The following is a 19,138-nucleotide window of genomic DNA, read 5'->3' as shown; positions in this document are numbered from 1 at the left end:
CTGCTGCCTCATTGCCCCCGATCATGAACCCGACACACAAAGACAAAGCTGTTTTGGACCAGTTATTGGCAGATTACAAAGGGTACGTTTAGATTGGGAAGTGCATGCATCTGCTGAGGAGGCTCCTGGGACGATGGGGCTTGGCGAGGAATATTCTCTACTAGGAGGGGATCCTGGTTTTCCATCGCCGCGCTCGTTAATTACCAGTAGTTTGGTAGCGGTTTAGCGCCAGGGTAGAACTGCTAGAACACAACATGACTGGCTATTATTCTGCCAATGATAGTCAAGTATTTTGAATTGCGATGTTTAGGGTACGCATGCAACGCATGCGTCGCTCTGACGCCTCGGTTGAGAACGGGCCTTACTGTTATCCTGAGTAATTGAAAACAAATTATCTATTTAATATCTATTTTAATACTGCGATTTTTGGGACGTTTTTATATTGCGAAAAAAATAGATACCGGATTACTCGATGATGAAATTTACATGATAAATTACCATTAATTCCACAGTTTGCTGTCATTGTCGGTTAGCAGATAGCAGTAGCAAAGACGTCCATTCACCAAATCGTTGGCAGACAACAGATATGATAAGATATTTTCGTAACTCAAATTTCTACCTACACACGAATCAAGAACCAAGATGCTTAACCGATGTGTCAACTGATTTGCAAAAAAAAAAGTTGTCTACCACCACCATTACTTCCTGAGCACTTGAACACCGCGCGTACTTGCATCCCACCGACGCGTCTCGAACGAGTAGTCGTTGCCCTCCAGTACATTATCCACCGCCTTTGCCACATCCCAAATAATCCGACAGCGACCGCGAACCACGTGATCCAATTCCACGATCACGTCGAAGATCGGATTACCCGCTCGCTGAGTCTGCAGTTTTCCCTGATTCGATGCCTTCGCCTCTTTATCGCCTACAATCACCTGTTGAGACCCACCAACTAGCCCTTTCAAGTCAGGATTCTTGATCAGCGCTCGGAAATCGCCATGAGCACTCGCGATCAATCGAGGACCACGCTGACGCACCGTCGACGCAGCCAACACCTCCGCCTTCCGACCGATCTCGTCCACGATCAGCGTCTCCACCGTGTGGTTCTGCACGCACTCCACCATCACTCCAGCCTGCGCTTCCAGTGACGGCACCATCATTCGCCGAGCCCACCCCACACACTCGTGCGGCACTAGACCATCACCGCCGATCTCGTTCGACGTGTCAATAATGCAAACGTTCTCCATCGTTTCGGACACGCAGCGAGCCACGTCTCGGATGAGCGTCGTCTTGCCACTACCCGGATGGCCCAACACCAGCACCGACTTGTCGGCGTTTTTATCGCTCAGTAGCAGATCTGTCAACACACACGCAGCGTTGCGCAGCGCTCGACCAACTCGCATGGTGAGTCCGTACACCTCGTCGGTCTTACTGCGCATGACTGATATGCGGTGCAGTTGTCTGTCGATGCCGGCTCGGTTGTCATTTCCGATACGCATCTCGCCTCCCAGGTTCATAATAATGTCGTTGACGGTCTCCTTTGACACCACAGTCCCGTCTTGGGCGAGTAAAACACGCTGTTTCTTGCCAGTGTACGCAAAAGGTGTTCGACCAACGTCGACACAGATGTCAACCAGTCGAAAATGATAATTTCCCACCTCACGGATAGCGTCTCGATAGGATTCTGGAAGAAGTTCAAGTAGCGAATCAAGCTCGCATTGCAGCTCCAGCTTTGGAAGTTCAATCGCTGACTCACCACCAGCTCTCGAAATGAGGTACTCAAGGCTACGCGGCTGGTTGTCGGCGGCAGGGTCAAACCAAATCGAGTGATGTCCCTCGTTGAAAACGGCAACTTTCCACCGGGTGTTTGTCATATTCGCACACGTTAAATTCATGCGCTTGTCTAAACTGCACCGTAGATTTGAGTAGCAGGTAGCGTACAACTTGGCGGTTTGAGCAAGCGAGCGTTGAATTCTCTCAGGTAAAGGATTGTTAGTCCACTTCTCGAAGCTCAGTGGACTCATTCTCGCCTTGAACGAGTGCATACTCTGTGCTAGTTCCGTCGCTGGTTCTGGAGAGCAAGCAGCGGCGATCTGGAGAACATCCGCGCTCAAAATGGTACGATCTACTGCGTTTTCGTACCATAATTGTAAGTCGACGCACTTTACAAGAGTAGGATCTTGCAACCCGTAAGAGTGGAGCCAGTACGCAACTTGGTGGACGCTATACATCACTTTAACGACTGACGGATCACTGAGCAAAGCCCTTAGTCCAGTGGTGATTCGAGTCTGACTTAGTGACGCTAACACGAGCACCACTGCGACTTCACTTGGAACATCACTGCAGATCACAATAGCGACCACTTGATCCGGTTGCTGGGAATTATTCTGGACCGCAAATTGAAAGTGCACACCGACAGTTGACATATCTGCGGGGGCAAACGTGTTGTTGTTCTTGCCCAAGAAACCCTGCAATTCAGACTCCTTAGTGATGAGCTTCACTGGTAATAAAACCTCAGGGGGTTTTGCAGCAGGTGCTTGACGTCGAGCATACATGTAGAATTTCTTTTTCGAATTGGGAGCTTTTATTGTCGATGGTTCTTGCTTGGTCGCAGTTTTTGGCGCTGGTATCGGTGTCACCATGAGCTTTCCAATTGTGAATGCGAATTAAGCGGTGGGATTCCTCGATTCGAGTCAATTTATGTCATACGCAACATGGCAGTTGGTAATCGAGTTCCTTGCCATCACTCATTAAAACACCTATCGCCAGCCGAAAATCCTCGAGAAAAACCATGAATCGCTCCTCCTCTCTCGAGTTTCCTGACAAGAATGAGTTTGCCAAGTGGGTGGTAGTGAAGGCCACCTCGAATGTAGTGACCTGTCATGGCGACGTCAAGTTGTACCGAGAGGAGCTACTGAAGTTTGCGGGGCGGTGGCCAACGGACCATCTGAAGAAACTCGACGAAAGTCGTGAAGACAGCACAAAGACGATGTATGAACACCGCAAAGACGAGTTAAGTGAAAAGATTTCTACGTTACGAACTCAATTCGCATCGATCACGGGCGCGCTGTTTTCTGTCAACGCTCAAGCCAAGCCTGGCAAGCGCTACGCGGCTGTGCAGACGCTCCGAGGATTCGTTGAGGAGCTTGAGCAAGATGACGAATTGTGGACCAGAATGGACGCACCGACCAAGTTTACCTTGTCCCTTCCGCTGCGTAACAAGCACGAAATGCAACAACTTCTTCGTCTGTTGGGGCAAGACGTTAAGACGGTTTGGTGCGATACCATTGAGCGGGTGTTCGCGATGATGCTTGAGGCTCCTGAAGAATCAAAGAGTAATGACAGATCGCACGCACTCGACCGTGACCAAGTGATCGCGAAGGAATTCCGGGAGCTACTGAAGCAGTGGAGTTGTCGTAAGGCGGCACGTCAAGTGACGATTACTCCAGAAAGTAGGAATGGAAGAGTGTACTGTCACGTGGAGGAAACTTCAATGAATGTGAAGGTGTTTAAGTCGACACGGGACAGACCGGCACTTGAACGGCCTCGCGTCCAGTGTGGGCCCGTGGTTTGTCGCAATTGTGGAGCACTTGGACAGCACTGGACGCTCAGCTGTCCGATGAAGGAAGATCGAGATGCTACTGATGCCGAGAATTCGGGTAATGTTACGTGTGGAGGTTGGGATGTTAGCCTTCTCTTTCGCTAAACAAGTAAATGTTGCGGCGATGGAAACGACGGGTGAACATCTGCGTCACTTTTGCTACCTTCGTGCGTTTTTGGTCTATGCCTAGTTGAGTTTTGCATTAAGCTTCCGAAAAATGAATTTGAACGTGGCGATCTGAGGTTTTGAAATTTTTATTGAGAAAAGTCATGAAGAGACGCTAGCGTTTGCTCGGTTAACTTGATAATGACCAAGCGCCACGCACTCGACCTGCATGTGCTTAATGATCGTCCCGTCAAGAAGAAAGGCAAACAATTCTCCACTCCACATGCCCCACGACAAAGTGTAAACAAGTTATCACGTCACGAAGTCTCTGATAAATTATACAACGATGAAGAACAAATCCAAAGAAATTCCATTCGCAAGAAGCGATCAGTGAGTTCAGCCAGCGTTTCACCTCTACGTGGCAAGGAATTATCGCAATTCGAGTCTTGGCTCAAAGCTCCAGTCGACAATCCCGCAGTACCCGGTGCAGGAGCCGCAAAACGCGTTCAAGATGATGATTTACTCATGTTTCGAGACAACCGCGTGCTAGCTTACCCGCCAATTTTCCCGGTTGAGGAGACCAACACTAGAGCTTCAAGACGTCCGCGGTCGTCCATTGAGAGTCCTCCACGGAAGACTATACGTCATGTAGATGCGACGATTAAGGACAATTTGGCTCGGGAAGCTGCTGCCTCATTGCCCCCGATCATGAACCCGACACACAAAGACAAAGCTGTTTTGGACCAGTTATTGGCAGATTGCAAAGGGTACGTTTAGATTAGCGAGTTATAAAGCCTCGTATGAGCCTAACTGGTTGTTGTTTTGCTTATCAGGAAGTCTTGTGGTACAGAAGCTACGCTTGGATCGCCTAAGCAAGATAACCAGAACTCCGGTCGAAGTGCGAATACCAACGACAGTATCATATTGCCAGACCAGATTTTCTACGAACAGAATTCGCATGAGCCACTAGCGACAGTTGGTCTGAGTGACTGGGCCCCGTTTTGTACTGAAGATAGCCCAGTAATCACTCAAATATCCTCGAAGCTCTCTCAACGATGCAAAGATCTGGATCTTAGTGGTCTGGTGACACTCACACGAGCAAAAGGTGCGCATTTGATATAGCTAGAAGACTATTTTCTTGTTTTTAAGTACTAATTTGTGGGCTATTCGTAGATTTCACGTTACTGCTTGAGAACTGCCCAAAGTTACAGCGTCTCGTATTGACCAAATTCGAGAACATACCGGTAAGTTTTCCTACATATCGTGTAGATAATGGACTAATTTGAGCCGTTCACTGACTGAATGAGCTGCATTTTCTTGTAGAAAGCTGCTTTTCACGCCATAGCACGCAAATGTCCATCATTGAATGACTTGTCTTTGGCTGACAGTGATTCTGTCACGGACGATCTCGTTGGAGCGGTAGCAGAAGCTTTTACGAGATTGTCCAGCTTAAACCTAAACGGGTGTGAACACGTGACCAACTCGGGTGTGTTGCAACTGCTGAAGAAGACAAAACATTTAGAAAGACTCCGTCTCGATCACTGCATCTTCATCTCCGACGCTGCGCTGATACCATTGATCAAGACGCGGAGAGCAAACCTGAAGACGATCTCTGTCCGTCACTGTCGCAGAGTCACTGACTCCAGTATCAAGGAGCTGTTCTCGAACCAGCCTCGACTACTGGAAGAGCTGAATGTGAGCTACTGCGTAGACATCACTGATGAATCCTTCGAGTGTCTTTGCTCCGTGCCCAGTTTCTTCGGGAATCGAGCAGTCAGCACATACCCCAAACTGGTTAAACTGGATGTTTCTGGGTGTACATCGTTGACCAATTTGAGTTGTTCCTGGATCGCTGCAGTTTGTCCACTACTTCAATGCTTCAAGGCTTCTGGTTGTGTCGGTCTCACTGACAAAGGACTGATGGCTTTAGCTGGACTATTGAAGCTCGAAGAGCTCGACCTTTCTGACTGTGCGGGCTTCACAGATTCAGGTTTTGACAAGTTTTTCCGAACTGACGGCATCAATGCAAACACCACCAGACCATCGGATGCTCCAGTCTCAAAAAACTTCAAGCCACTCAAACAGTTGATCCTGTCGAACAACCACAACGTCGGAGAAAAAGCGATACTCGCAGTGATCGGTATGTGTTCCAAGTCACTGGCATCTCTCGATCTCTCCAGAGTTGGTACGATTCCGTCCTCTATCCTCGTCAGACTAGTAAAAGCTGCTCGATCAGTGTCTGAGCTACGTCTCGCCGGTCAATGCGAAGTATCCAGAGCCATGCTGACTCATCTTGCAAGTTACAACAAGGTTTTGCGATTGCTTGACCTCCGAGACTGCATAGATGTCGACGATCTCGCTATCTACCCTGTGATAGTGATGCAGTCATTAGAAGAACTCTACCTTTCAGGTTGTTCCAAGCTATCCAGCCGCGGGTTGCAGAGTCTACCAGGAAGTATCACCCACTTCGAGCTTCACCGCCACAAGCTAGACGAAGCATGTTGTCGTACTCTTAGTGACCAACTGCGTAACCTCGAAGTGCTGGAACTTTCTCACAGTGAAGACATCGATCCTTTTGGACTAGCTGTGATCTGGAACAAGTGCCGCTTCTTGCGTCACCTCAACGTATTTCAATGTCCCCTGATCCAAATATCCGACCTACACAAGCTACTTCGCGGCCGTCCAGAGAATCCCTACGGTCTTGAAGTGATCATCGATAATGAGGAGAAGTTCAAAGGCTTAGCAGCTTCTGATCCTGATGCAGCAATGAAAGCTCGAAGACGAGAGAAATTGTTTGGATATTCCGCCAAAAGCGTCGAGTTAGCGGGCGTACTCCAAGCACGCTTCAGAGTCCGACAGCGAGCTCGTGGGAAACAGAGTGAGCAGGCTGATCGCGAATGGGAACAATTCTGCGCGGCGCTGGACATCCAGCGAGTTTTCCGAGGTTATCGGTGTCGAATGAAGTACGGAATCACAAGACGGAAGGTTATCAAGGCAGTGATATTGATCCAGTATCGATGGCGCAAGCGACGACATGATCGACGAGTACGACGAGCTCAAAGTTACTGGACGAATCGCTCCGAGCTCAAGGTCTTTACAGCGTGGAAGTCACTGTATCTGGAGAGGAAACGTGAAGAAAAATGTGTTCTAGCTGCGTTAAAAGCAGCAAAGGCACTCAACTTCTGGGGACAGCACAAACTTCCAGCCTTTTTCGGTGCATGGAAGCAGTTCGTTCAGCATAAACGAAGTCACGCTAAGAAAGCGCTAGTGTTCTGGAAATGCCAGTCGTTGCCCCGTGTCATTGAAGCCTGGCGTACACTTACAGCACAGGAGAAATGGCGACGACAATTAGTTGTCAAAGTGTTTTTAAACACAGTCTCACTAGAGACTCATAATTCGACGCTGCAGCTTGAAGGCAGAGTAAGATTTTAGTAGTTCTAGCACCTTAGATCACCTACTTTTTCTAACGCTTTTTGCGTACAGATTCGAGCAAATCTGGTGGCGAAGCGGTTGGTGTGGCGTCTGTGGCTCGAGTTTGTGCGAGATCAGAAGCTCTTCCTGCTCAAGGCGACCATGTCCATCGTCTGTGGGGTACGCAGCATTCTGGCTTGTGTGCCAATATTTCTAGTGCTTATTCTCACTTTTTGGTCATGTGCAGAGCTTAACTCACTGGGCTTTTCGTCAGTGGCGCCAAAATGCACAGCGTGAACGTCAACTACGTGATAAATACCGTCGACTAGCAGGCAAAATCTTCCATCGAGACAAGCTACTGGTCTGGAACGCCTGGATAGAATTCATCCGAGAACAGCTAGCCAAGCGAAGAGCATTCGCGAAATTCTCGAGCAATATCATGACGAAATGTTGGCTGCGTTGGCATAAATACCACGAGGATCTGATGGCACTTCGAGCTGTTTCTGGTCGTGTAGCAGCTCGATTAAAGATGATGAATGTAGCCAAAGCTGTGAGCACGTGGTACGAGTTCACTCAGGAACAGATCGAGATGCGCAATCGACAGCGTCGAGCACTGGCGTTCTTCATGAACGGCACTCAAGTTCGCGTCTTCGCGGCTTGGGCGGCACATACAGAGTACGCGAAATACTGTCGAAAGCGGGTGCGAGCAATGATAGCGAACGTACAGTTAACCTTCACATTTACAGTCTGGATTACTCAGATTCGAGAGCTGCAACATGCTCGTCGAATGGCAACAAGGCTGCAGGCTTATTGGCGAGGTGTGTTAGGTAGGAGGCACGTGGAGAACCACTACTTGTACATGGTTTGGGCCACTGTAATGATCCAGAACGCCTGGCGGGGGAGACTGGGTAAAGCTCTGCTACTTGCAGCGACGAGGAAGGCGCGACTACGTGAATATCTGCGAGCAGAGCGTGAGAGAGAAGCCATGGCGATTGAGGAGAACCATATGCGCCAAGTAGAGCGTGAACTGCGGATGGTTATTATACTACAGCGTCGGTGGCGTGGCGTAGCAGCCAGACATTTATTTGAAGAGGTCAGACGTGCTAGGTTTATTCTTCGCAAGCAGCAAGAGGCAGAAATGCAAGAGCTGGTGCGAGTCCAAGCACGACGGAGACAACTGGAACGGGAGCGTTTAGAACGCGTTAAGAACCTGGCGGCTATCACAATTCAGCGTCATATCCGCGGGTACTTGAAGCGTCAATGGTTCGCTTCACAGAAGGAATTGCTGGTCCAGATCCGCTGTGCTTCACTCTTACAAGCCTTGTATCGTGGTCGCATTGCACGCAGACGCACTGCTGCTTTACGAAGGAGTTATATCACGCGTATGGAGGTGTTGACGCGACGTGCAGTGGAAGGGAAAATGCTGCGTACTCTGGGCGCTCCGACGCGTCCGACGCAGCGTGGACTGCGTTGTTTTCTGTCGTTCTTTGGTCTTGATCCTGCTACTTTTCTCACAGACATTCGCTCGGTTTTTCGAGAAGTTCGAGAGGATTTTGACGAGTTGCGAGCGTTTTTTCAAGTCGTGAAGAAGAAAGTGGACGCCAACGCTGCTAAACAGCTCGAATCACACACTGTAGTTCCAGTAGAGAAGCCTCGAACGTTCAACCGGATGCGATTGAAGAGCAAGTCGCAGGCTGCGCAGCGATATCTCGGCGACTTTGAGCAGCTGGTAACCAGTGCGGCGGACGAAAAGCGACGCGATGAAGAGCGCGTAGACCGTGGCGGTGCCGTTCGCGTCGTGTTACCTGGTCATCCACGCTGTGGCGAGACGGCGTTCGTGTTGAGTGTGGCTGATGGCGTAGCTCAAGTGAAGATGGATCTGGACGGAGAGCTCGAGTTCTTCCCGTTGATCATCCCGTCCACCAAACTGGAGCCTGCTAAGCGCGTTCTACACCGTGTACCGGAGTTGGCATTCTCTGCTGCTTGCTCCATTAGCGTCACTGGGTCTGATGACAAGATCAGCGTTAAATGGCGTCAAGAACTCGAAGCGTACGCTGCGTCTATCGCGGATGAGTCCAAGCGCTACTGTGCAGCTCGAGTGATTCAGTGTATGGCTCGAGTCTACTTTGCTCGTATGCAGTATCAACGAGAACTGGAGCTCCAAGGTATAAACGCTGCCAGACGCCAACAAGCGCTACTACGAGTGCTCAAGACACTACGCTGTGCTAATACACGAGTAGCTCGAATGTTAGTAATGCTGCAGCTTGTACGACCCATGGACGTCCCGCCTGGTCTTCCAGATAAACCACTAGCCATCCACAAGATCATCAACCGCGTGCAGAGGTCTGTAGCTCGACGTCGTGAACTGGAACAAGTGCTGATGAGACTCACACCGTTAGAATATAAAGGCGCACTGGTCAACGATAGGAATGGTCCAGTAGTGCTACCAGCGCCGTACACGCGCTTCATCGATCGACTGCTGCTTTATCCTTTACGCTTAGTACAGCACGCGACAACTGTGTCAATAGCCAAGCGACTAGCGAAGCGTGGGCAAGCTGAACTCGCAGCGTTTATCGGCGGTGCGGAGTTTGCTAAGAGCTTCGAGGAGGAACACGCCAAAGCTAAGGAACATTTCTTCTCTCAACTGGTTAACTGCTCGTTCTGTGCTTCTGAAGGTTGGGCCTTAGTCCACGGAGTCTTCCAAGAGCGTCAAGTAGCTGTGTGGGAGAGTAAAGAGGACAATGAGCCTCAGAAGTTCCGTACTGCTATCGTGCCTCATGGTTGGGGTGTAGCGCATTTCTTGACCGGTCAAGTTCATGCTGGCAAGGCAGCAGGGAGTGCTGCAGCCGCTACAATTGCTGGAGTAACCACTAAGGGGAACTGGCTGGAGCGCAACTCGATCGAAGCTCGTTATAAGAGTCTACAAATCGTCAAGGCGCTTAAAGCTCAAGAACGAGAAGAGAGACTGGAGGCGCAGGTATTGGAACGTCAGGGTGTTTGGAACACAGAGCGCTCGCGCGAAGGTCCTCGAGGATTCGCTAAGAGACATACAGAGATCAGTACTTTAGAGGAGAAGACCATCGCCTTCCTGGCTCGGTTCGAACGTGAAGTTGCTTGGAGAGATCGTGACGAAGTTCGACTGTTGCAAGAAGAAGCTCGAGCCAATGCACAGGCCGATAGAGAGCGCACTGCGCTCATCGCACAAGGCCGAGCACTTCATATACTGCAACAGCAAAAGCCAGAAGCTGTTGTGGACGTGGAGATTGTGGCCACGCAGAAATCTGCACTGGAATTCCTGTGTGTTGGCTGCTTTATCGAGGTGGAACTGGACGACGAGAACTGGTATGAAGCTCAAGTGGAGGCTGTGGATCCGTACTATACTTGCACTGCACAGATGTTGTACACGGAGGACGGCAAACGCGAGACCATTAAACTTATAGAAACGATCGAGACGGAGGAGAATCCGCAGGATCACAGCAAACTCACAATCGCTGAGCTCAATATGGCTGCCAAGCAGAAAGCGGCCTCAGATGCCATACCGTTCCGCAAATGGCGAGCAGGGAAAGCTGCGGATGTGCTTTGGGAGGCTCCACTGGACAATGGTGCTGCAATAACCCAGTACATTGTCGAATGGAAAGACGAGAGTGGCAAAGAAGCTCTCGCAGGCAAAGCAATTGTATCGAATAGCAGCAGCTCAATAGACTGTCAGCGTGCCTCACAAGTTGATATTGAAACTCCACAAACCGAAGACATAAGCGAGTTTAACTCCACGCCTTCAGCACCAACGAGAACCACATTGTGGCCGATCCTTCCCGAGTGCGAACAATCAATGCGCGTCCGTATTGCAGCTCAGAACGTCCAGGGTGTGGGTCTTGCCAGTATGTACATGGAACTACCGGAAGAGCTGACGGAGGTGAGTTTTCTAACCGCAGTGCGACTCAAGCGACCACCTATTGACACCACACCACTCGAAGCTCGAGAAACCACAGCCATGAGTCTAGAGGACACTGCAGCCCAGCAACTTCGAGTCAGATTGACTTGTACCGTGTGCCAGACCTCCGGATTCCGCTCAATGGAAGAAGTGAGCGAGCACATCTGCCGGACGCACGCAGTTCCGCTCATCTGTCCCTTTCGGTCTTGTGCTCACGTCTGCGCGTCAGAGCGAGCACTACGTTATCATCTTTGGAACTCCACAGTGAACCGTCTCACGCCTGAAGAGAAGGCTAGTGCGTTCTTCGTCGAGATATTCCAGCTCTCAAGACAGTACTGCTTCCGTAAAGCTCGACGGCACATGGTGCCTGGACGAGCTCCAGTGACTCATCAATCGCAATTAGCAAGAACCCCACCGAGAGATGAATACGAGCGCGCCGATAGAGAACAAGCCCAGATCGAGGAAGAAGTTTACTTGGAAGGCAAATTCCAGGACGCAGTGAACGTCTGGATGGCTCGAGGTCGAAATTTCCAGGAGAAAAACTTGGTAAAGCGCGAAATGATGGAGCGACGTGACCGGGAGAATCGACTGGAGACTCCGTCTCCACTTTATGGTGTGGATTTTGAGTCTCCCGAGGTGAATGTAGGTCGACGTAATGTCGTGTTGGACGCCATTCGCTTGTTAGAACAGGATCTGGAGGCTTTCAGAGTCGAGACGAACACGCAGCTTGATGTTTTGCGTCACGAAGAAGGCGAATTGCAGGACTATATCGCTCTTAAAACCAAGCGCATCAAAGCCAGTGGGGGTGAAGAATGGCAGAAGCAGTCGCTCAAACGCGAGCGGAAGAAGGCGGAGGCTTCACTGGCTCAGGTTCAGGACAAGTTGACAGCATTGATCGCGTCGTCCGAAGAACGGATCGCAATGATGGAGAAGGAATTGGAGCGCTTGGGAGCCATCGAGAAAGCCTTCGTACCGTTCACACACCAACTCATTAAGACGTTGCGAATGCGTGCTCTAGTACAGGAGACTCACAAACGGGGATCCGATGTCCTTGACAGCCACCGCGTTCTTCTTGAACAGTACCAGGAAGATTTACGCAAACTGTTGGAACGTATGGACCATCAAGTGGAGATGCTGAATGCCTGGGACGCCATGATAACAGCACGGAAGAAGCAGCTTGAAGCTCTCCAAGAAGAACTGAGGCGTCTGCAGTTGTTGCATGTGGCAGAGCGCCAGAAGTTGCGACAGCAACGCGATGAAGGCGACGAGTCCTTCCTACTGGGGAAACTACGGCAGGAACAGGCTCGTATTGTGCATCGTCGAGAGCGCGCTGAAAAGGATGTGATGTCTAAGAGCGCCATGACTCGAATGGAGTTGGCGTTGGCCAATGCTAAAGCCGCTCGAGAGGCAGCAGAGGCAGCGGCGGCTGGTGAGGAACTGAAGATGCCGCTGCACTCGCTCCACATCTCGAACCACGACCTCGCACTGCACGAACGCTTCTTACACGGCAAAGCCACAGACGCTGAATACCTTCGCGACGACGTTGGCAAGCAGTCAAACGGAGCTCCTGTTGAAGGCGCTACTCAGTCTACGGCTGATACCAACACGACGGCACCGGGACAAGCAACTTCAGAGCTAAAAGCTGCAAACACAGCGGCGATCGAGAGCACATTTGCACCTGATATTACCGTACTTATCGATAATGAGACTAGCGAACCGGTTGCAAAGCCGAAGCCTCGACGACGAACACGAAGCGAGAAGCCGAAACTTCGTGAACTGCCTCATACGTACGTGCGTTTGGAGTGCTCATTCCGAGACGGGCGAATTCAAGGCCACGTGGTTATCGAGTACAACGATGGCTCCGTCTACGAAGGCCCGTGGGTCGAAGATGCCAGCGCCAGTGGCTTAAAGCCTTTTCTCTCCAGTGCTGGAGCTCCTCCTGATCCACCGCGTAAAACTCGCAAGCCAGCACACAAACACTGGGGGAAGTTCACGTGTCGAGACGGCACCATTTGGGAAGGTGAGGGGGTCGACAACTTCTTCTCGCCATTCACAGCCAGTGGCGCAAATTTCCGCGTGACATCGTGTCCTGCCACTCACATCTACGAAGGCACAGTCCGTCGTGGTAAGTTCCATGGCCTAGGCATCCTACACATCCGAATGGTCTTCGCTCGAGGCGAGTACGTCGGTGAGTGGAAAGATGGTCAACGTCACGGCTACGGCATCGAACGGATGGAGAACGGAGAGCTGTACGAAGGCTACTGGGCGTACGACCGGCACAATGGACCTGGTGAGCTGGTACTCTCCGATGGTTCCCGTTACGACGGATCATTCCGTCGTGGTCTCTGGCATGGACATGGCGTTCGCACTCTGGCGAATGGAGACCACATATCTGGAGAATTCTGCGACGGATTCCTTGATGGCCCCGGAGCTGTGGAGTTCGCTGACGGCCGCCATTACGCAGGAGCAATGCGACGTACACGAAGACACGGTCACGGCATTCTCGTGTTCCCGAATGGAGACAGATACGAAGGTCCGTTCGAAGACGATGAGATGCATGGCGAAGGGATGTTCATCACTCGAAGCGCTGGAAACGAAGGCACATCGAGTGGGAAGAGTGAACCTTTGGAGCGTCTTGGTCGCTGGGAACATGGCGAACACAAGGCGTGGCTGAGTAAACCCAGCTCTCAGCTAGCGACCGCTACGTTTGTGCAGTACTTTGGCGTTCTGCATCGCGAAAACGGGACTGGCGAACTAGAACTCGATCTGTTGCCCAACAAGTTCCGGACTCCGTATGCTGTGATGATAGCGAGGCAGTTGCCTACCTTACCCGAAGGTGTAGATCCCGACGATGCCTTCGTCAAGGCAGTCGTTCACTTACTCGCAAAGACTCAAAACGTGATGGTAGGCGCTGATATGCTCGAGAAAACGGCGACTGAACATGCAGATATCGTCAAAGCGATCGAAAAACACGAACCGGAACTGGAGAAGCTGCGTAACGAGCAGGAAGTCAGTGCTCGAGCCATGAGAGAAGCCAAAGTGCGCGTTGCCAGTCTGACTGCCGAATTGAGCGAAGTTGAAGCTCAGGAGGAATCCATGCAGGTCAAAGTGGAGCAATTCTGGAAACAAGATCGAAAGCAGCTCGAGCGGAAATACCGAGAAGCGGTCGATGGTCTGCACGAACTGGAACCAATGGACTGGTACAGACTGCGCTCGGCCAAACTGGACGATACCTTCATGTCGTTGTTGAAAGCCTTCTGCGTGCTGCTCAACTTCACGTCTAACTTCCAATTGGAACTAGAGGAGAAGGAGAAACGCGAGAAGCTGGCGAAATACGAGATGGAGAAGCTTAAGTTGGGTGATAAATCTGCTTTAAAGCCTCCTGACTTGCCAGAGTTCCCGTCTCGTCAAGATGTCTTGCGTTTGTTGTCGAATAGCGATGAAAACGTCATTTTGGGCGATCGAGAGGGTTTAATCCACAGATACGCGGTCAAGGCGCTGTATGTCTTGCCGCTGTTCGATGTGTACTCGTTCGCCGAGGGGATTCGAAGGACTCGACTGCTCTCGCTGACCAATGTGATCCACCATCCACGTCTTCGTCCTGGTAACTTCCAACTGCACAGTGTATCGCCAGCTCTAGCAGCTACGTGCGTCTGGGTACGTGCAGCATGTCAATATGCCTCCAAGGCCGCTGAGATCGCTCCTACCGTCCAGCGAGTCAACGTACGACGTCTGATCCTGCTCCGAATGCGTGGAGAACTGGTCACAGAACGAGCTACTGAGCAACAAGCCATTCAAGCTGCTGAAGAGGCTCGTAGGAAGTTTGAAGCTGCAAAGACGACTATGACGACGATGCAGGAGACTCGAGGGAGACTGCGGAAGATACTGGACGACCTCGACGCACTCGATCGTGCTGAGAGTGAACCGATGACCAAGCAGAACATTACACGACCACGAACTGGTCTCAAGTCTGTCGAACTCGACGGTGATAGTGGCAAGCCTGAGGATACGTCAGTACCGGATACAGCGGAGGGTTTAAGTGGCCATGAACCGAAAGAGGCTGTATTGGAGCGGATCCTGTCCGATTCAGCGCTGGCTCAGGAGTTCAACATCCTCAAGCTGGAAGTTCACAAGGTTGTGAGTCGCTATGACGGCGGCGAATCCGGTAAAGTGCCGCTGAGTGAGTTCCCTGCAGCGTTTGAGAAGTCGATGCACAAGTCCATTGTGCCTGCTACTTACGGAGTCAAGAAGCTGCGTACTCTGCTTGGTCTTCTGGAAGATGTGATCGTGATCGTTCTGCCTGAGCGAGAAGGTGAAGTGGAGACTGTGCAGCTCGTTCCTGAGGCTTCGAGCAGTGAGGATGAAGCGGATACGAGTGAAGACACACCGAAACCCAAGCGAGCTCACTACCCAGCGCCACCTCGACTCGCGTTCTTCTGTCGGTCTTGCCCAGGTTTGAGTTTTGCCAAAGAAGGCGAACTTCGTACCCACGAGGCCACTAAATGGCACCATTGGAATGTGATAGCCAAGCGTGAAGGTCGAAAGCCACGTAAATGGACAATGGCGTCTTCCTGCTGGAGTGAGGTCTACGACGCTGGATCGGGCGAGGTTTGTTATTACAACCGCATGACTCAAGAGGTCGTTGCGGCTGCTGATGGTCCTCCACTGGAGATGCAGGTGGACGATATCCTACTTGAGCTGCTGGTTGATAAACTACCGGAGGCTGAAGCTGCAAGGACGGAGGCTGAGGATCCTTGGGAGGAAGTGGCCGACGAGTCTGGCGTCGTCTACTTCTACAACCGCAGCACAGGCGAGACAAGCTGGACACGTCCTGAAGTAGTAGACGGGGCTACGTAGTCCCATAGAGAAAAACTATACAGTGAATTTCCATTGTGTTGCTTAGTTTCATCGGTTAATAACAACAAAGGGGAGGCGAATGCACTTAAATATGGCAAAGAGATCGAGCTTGTCCGCCGTTTGCTGGCCCTGACCTCCCGTTACTGGACGCTCAGTTGAGCAGCGACGCGATGGCGTACGCGCTCTTGCCGCTGCTGCTTGAGGACGTCGTCGTCTCCTGCGTCTGCTCCAACTTGACGTTTCCCTGGTCTTTGGCAAGCGACAAGAGCGTCTCGACGACGTTCGGGTCTGACGAACACTCTGAAGTTGAAGTGGCTGGAGGCGTGCGGTCGCCAGTGAGGTGAAGGGCGCAGAATCCGCCCTTCTTGGCCCGCGCCGAGCACCACGAGAGACTGCAGCGACGACCTCCGCCGTGACTGTAGCATAGACCGCCACTCTCAGAGCTGCTCTTGCAGCCGGCAATGCGACAACGTCGGCCGCCTCCGTGACGTTTGCACAAGTCGCGACTCACGGCGCCATTGTTGCAGCCATCCACACGGCACCGACGCCCTCCGCCGTGGCTGTAGCAAAATCCGCGGCTGCGCGAGCTATTCTTGCACATGGGAAAGTCGCACTTCTTGGGGAAACATGCACGCTTGTTGCTGCTGTGATGCGGCGATGCCGATTTAGCTGTTCCGAGGTCACTCAAACGGGGGAGTGATAGCGTCAATAGGCTGTTTTGCTGCACTTTGTCCTGGCTTGAAAGCATCATAGCGGTGGAGTTGGCCGCTGGCGGAGGCAGCAATAGCCCGCGCGTGGGGGTCGACGACTCGCCGAAGAGCGCGCTGTCATTGGAGCCGGGTGCGGTATCGATAATGGGGGGTAGTGAGAGAGAGGCTTCGGCTGACAGACACGTCTGTGGCGGCGCTTGCTGGTGCAGCAGGTAGATCCACGTGCTCTCCTGCTTCTCGAACTCGGCCGACTGCTTCGTGCGCATGGCTAGCGGACTCTTGGTCTCAGCTCGGACAGGAAGCGACCTTTGTCGACGAGTGTACGGGTTGGCAAATGATGGCCAAGCTCAGAGAGGAGCTGCTGGCGCGAGGAAGATGAGTGTGTCGCGACGGGGAGATTTGACTTGAACTGAGTATGCACTCGTATACAGGTCGGCGTTCGGGAAAAGAAACTTTCTTTGGTCCATAAATCACTTGCCCCCAGTATGGACGGGAGGATCGGGCAGGAGCCGGATGCGCCTGTAGATGAGCGGGAACATAAAAGGGAATTCGATTAGTGCGCAAACCGTGTGCTTGTAAGCACTACTTTCCTTGAAACTACACATAATGGAAAGGGTGAAGCCGCGCTTCGCACGCTGAGGGCTAACAGACGTAGCGGACAGTATCACAGCAAACTACGATGGTTAGATGAGTGTTGGTGAAGGTGCAAGTTGCTTGGTGCGAGCTCAGTGACTCATGAAGGCGCTCTAAAAGTAAACCACTTAAGCGCTAATCATGTTGATTAGCGCTACCCGTGGCTGTTTTGGTATGATTCAAGGATGACGGAGGCGGCGAGCTCGTCTACAAGTCCTGTAGCAGCGCCGCTTACACTTTATGCACTTGTTTTTGAGTTCGTCGCTCTACAGTACACTGGGAATTGTCGGCTTCAGCGACGCCTGGCGTTCTCCAGCTTTAAGGTCCGCTCCACTGTCAAAGCAAGAGACAAATGTACCAATTACTCTTAAGACTACCGATACTTTACAAAATCGCGCTAATGGTAAGTTAATTACCGTACCGTTAGTACTATGCACTTACACAGTAAGACACAGTATCAGTACCGTTGAGCAAGTCTACGAAAACTTTCTCCTCCAAATGATCCTGCGGCAGGTCTTGTCTCCTGCCACAGGATTCTTCAAGACATGGCTTGGTTGGCAAATCTACCCAGATTCGGGATTCGGCGTGTTCGCGGCAACACACGAGTCTAATCAACAGCTGTTTGTCTGTTTTCGCACACGGCTTCTGGCATCGGGAAAGTTTGCGCATTTAACTTCAGCAAGCATACAAAAACCAAGTGTGAGGCGCTTCAAGCAAATCTGAGGATCGACGCTTGACCTGTCGACGTCGCCTTCGTCTGCAGTGGGTTCCTGCCGTCCGACGAAACGAAAACCAATCGCCACCGCTTCAGAAGCCGCGCCGACTTGCTCCGGCCTCCTTGAATGAGCATATTGAATGAGCACATGCTGCTGGTGACAATATGCTGTGCGCCAACACACTTTGCTCACATGTCGACGCAGCAAGCAGAGCCCGATGCCCACGACGAACAGAGCTGTATCGAAGGCGTGATGAGTTTCGGTGTCCCTTTCTCTGCATTTTGGGTAGAAACGCTACGAATGACGAGACCTGAACACGGCGACGCTGTGTTCGTGCACGCTGCAGAGTAAACCGGGTTGTCAGGAGCGTACGCTACCTGAGCTTTGCTGCTGTAGCTCTTTGCCGCGGTGCAGGTGCGGATGAAAGAGCAGAGCTCGCAGCAATAATGGTCACGTGACTATCGGCGACATTAGCGACGTATGCGTCGTCAAGAATTCCGCGATATGGTCCTGCGCGTCAGGCTGTCAGAACTACTGTACGTGCGTCAACTCAAACAAGGATGAGTCTTAAAAGCGAAGAATCTCTACCGGCAAAAATTGCCCTTGTTGCTGTAGTTGACGGTCAACTTAAGCTCCATGCTTGCGCTCCGATCAGGACATCGTTCCCTGTTGAAACACTCATACGACCCCAGCGCGATCATGGTACCTTTGCCAATTCTGCATGGTATTGCCTTCCATTTGCCTAGTGACTTGGCACTTGGCACTTGGTACCCACGGGGTGAATGTCGGTGCACTGGCAGTAGGCTTCAATCGCTGGTATCCAAACTGTCGTGGAGTTATTCTAGTCATTTGAAAAACAAGGTGTCTTGCGTCATCATCACAAGCGCAGATTTTTTATGCCAACACCATACAGCAGCCTCGAGGTTATAATATTCATCGCGAGTCAGTTCCGAGGTGAAACCACAACCATGACGAGCAGAACTGTGCTAATAGATTGAAGTCTTCTGAATTTGTCAGCATTGGTCATCACAGTGCCGCATCAGCTTGTACGAGTTCTTGATTACTGTCTCGTGATGATGTCACTATGTCAACTACGTAGTATTTTAAAACTCCCTCGACAATTTGTTGGGTTTTGGAAGATTCTGGGCGCAATGGCCGAGTTTCTTTCATCTAT

General features: G+C 51.3%; 4 protein-coding genes across 4 annotated transcripts; 2 read left to right on the top strand and 2 right to left on the bottom strand.

Moving 5' to 3' along the window:
* Positions 1-597: 597 nt before the first annotated feature.
* Positions 598-2,642, bottom strand: PPTG_18694 (hypothetical protein; the record flags this gene model as incomplete). Its single annotated transcript, XM_008916863.1, has 1 exon — positions 598-2,642. One exon carries the CDS (start codon positions 2,640-2,642, stop codon positions 699-701), a length of 1,944 nt encoding a protein of 647 aa, XP_008915111.1. The 3' UTR covers positions 598-698.
* A 149-nt stretch (positions 2,643-2,791) lies between these two features.
* On the top strand, positions 2,792-3,833 carry PPTG_18693 (hypothetical protein; the record flags this gene model as incomplete). Its single annotated transcript, XM_008916862.1, has 1 exon — positions 2,792-3,833. One exon carries the CDS (start codon positions 2,792-2,794, stop codon positions 3,704-3,706), a length of 915 nt encoding a protein of 304 aa, XP_008915110.1. The 3' UTR covers positions 3,707-3,833.
* Positions 3,834-3,907: 74 nt separating this feature from the next.
* On the top strand, positions 3,908-15,990 carry PPTG_18692 (hypothetical protein; the record flags this gene model as incomplete). Its single annotated transcript, XM_008916861.1, has 6 exons — positions 3,908-4,473; positions 4,540-4,811; positions 4,880-4,950; positions 5,030-7,126; positions 7,190-7,297; positions 7,365-15,990. 6 exons carry the CDS (start codon positions 3,908-3,910, stop codon positions 15,903-15,905), a joined length of 11,655 nt encoding a protein of 3,884 aa, XP_008915109.1. The 3' UTR covers positions 15,906-15,990.
* Positions 15,894-17,169, bottom strand: PPTG_18691 (hypothetical protein). Its single transcript, XM_008916860.1, has one exon. It carries the CDS (start codon positions 16,879-16,881, stop codon positions 16,057-16,059), a length of 825 nt encoding a protein of 274 aa, XP_008915108.1. The 5' UTR covers positions 16,882-17,169; the 3' UTR covers positions 15,894-16,056.
* Between the last annotated feature and the right edge of the window lie 1,969 nt (positions 17,170-19,138).

Source organism: Phytophthora parasitica, assembly GCF_000247585.1.
Source record: "Phytophthora parasitica INRA-310 unplaced genomic scaffold supercont2.90, whole genome shotgun sequence".
NCBI lineage: Eukaryota > Oomycota > Peronosporomycetes > Peronosporales > Peronosporaceae > Phytophthora > Phytophthora nicotianae.
The sequence above is the reverse complement of the archived record's forward strand: the minus strand, read 5'-3'. Positions and strand labels throughout refer to the sequence as shown.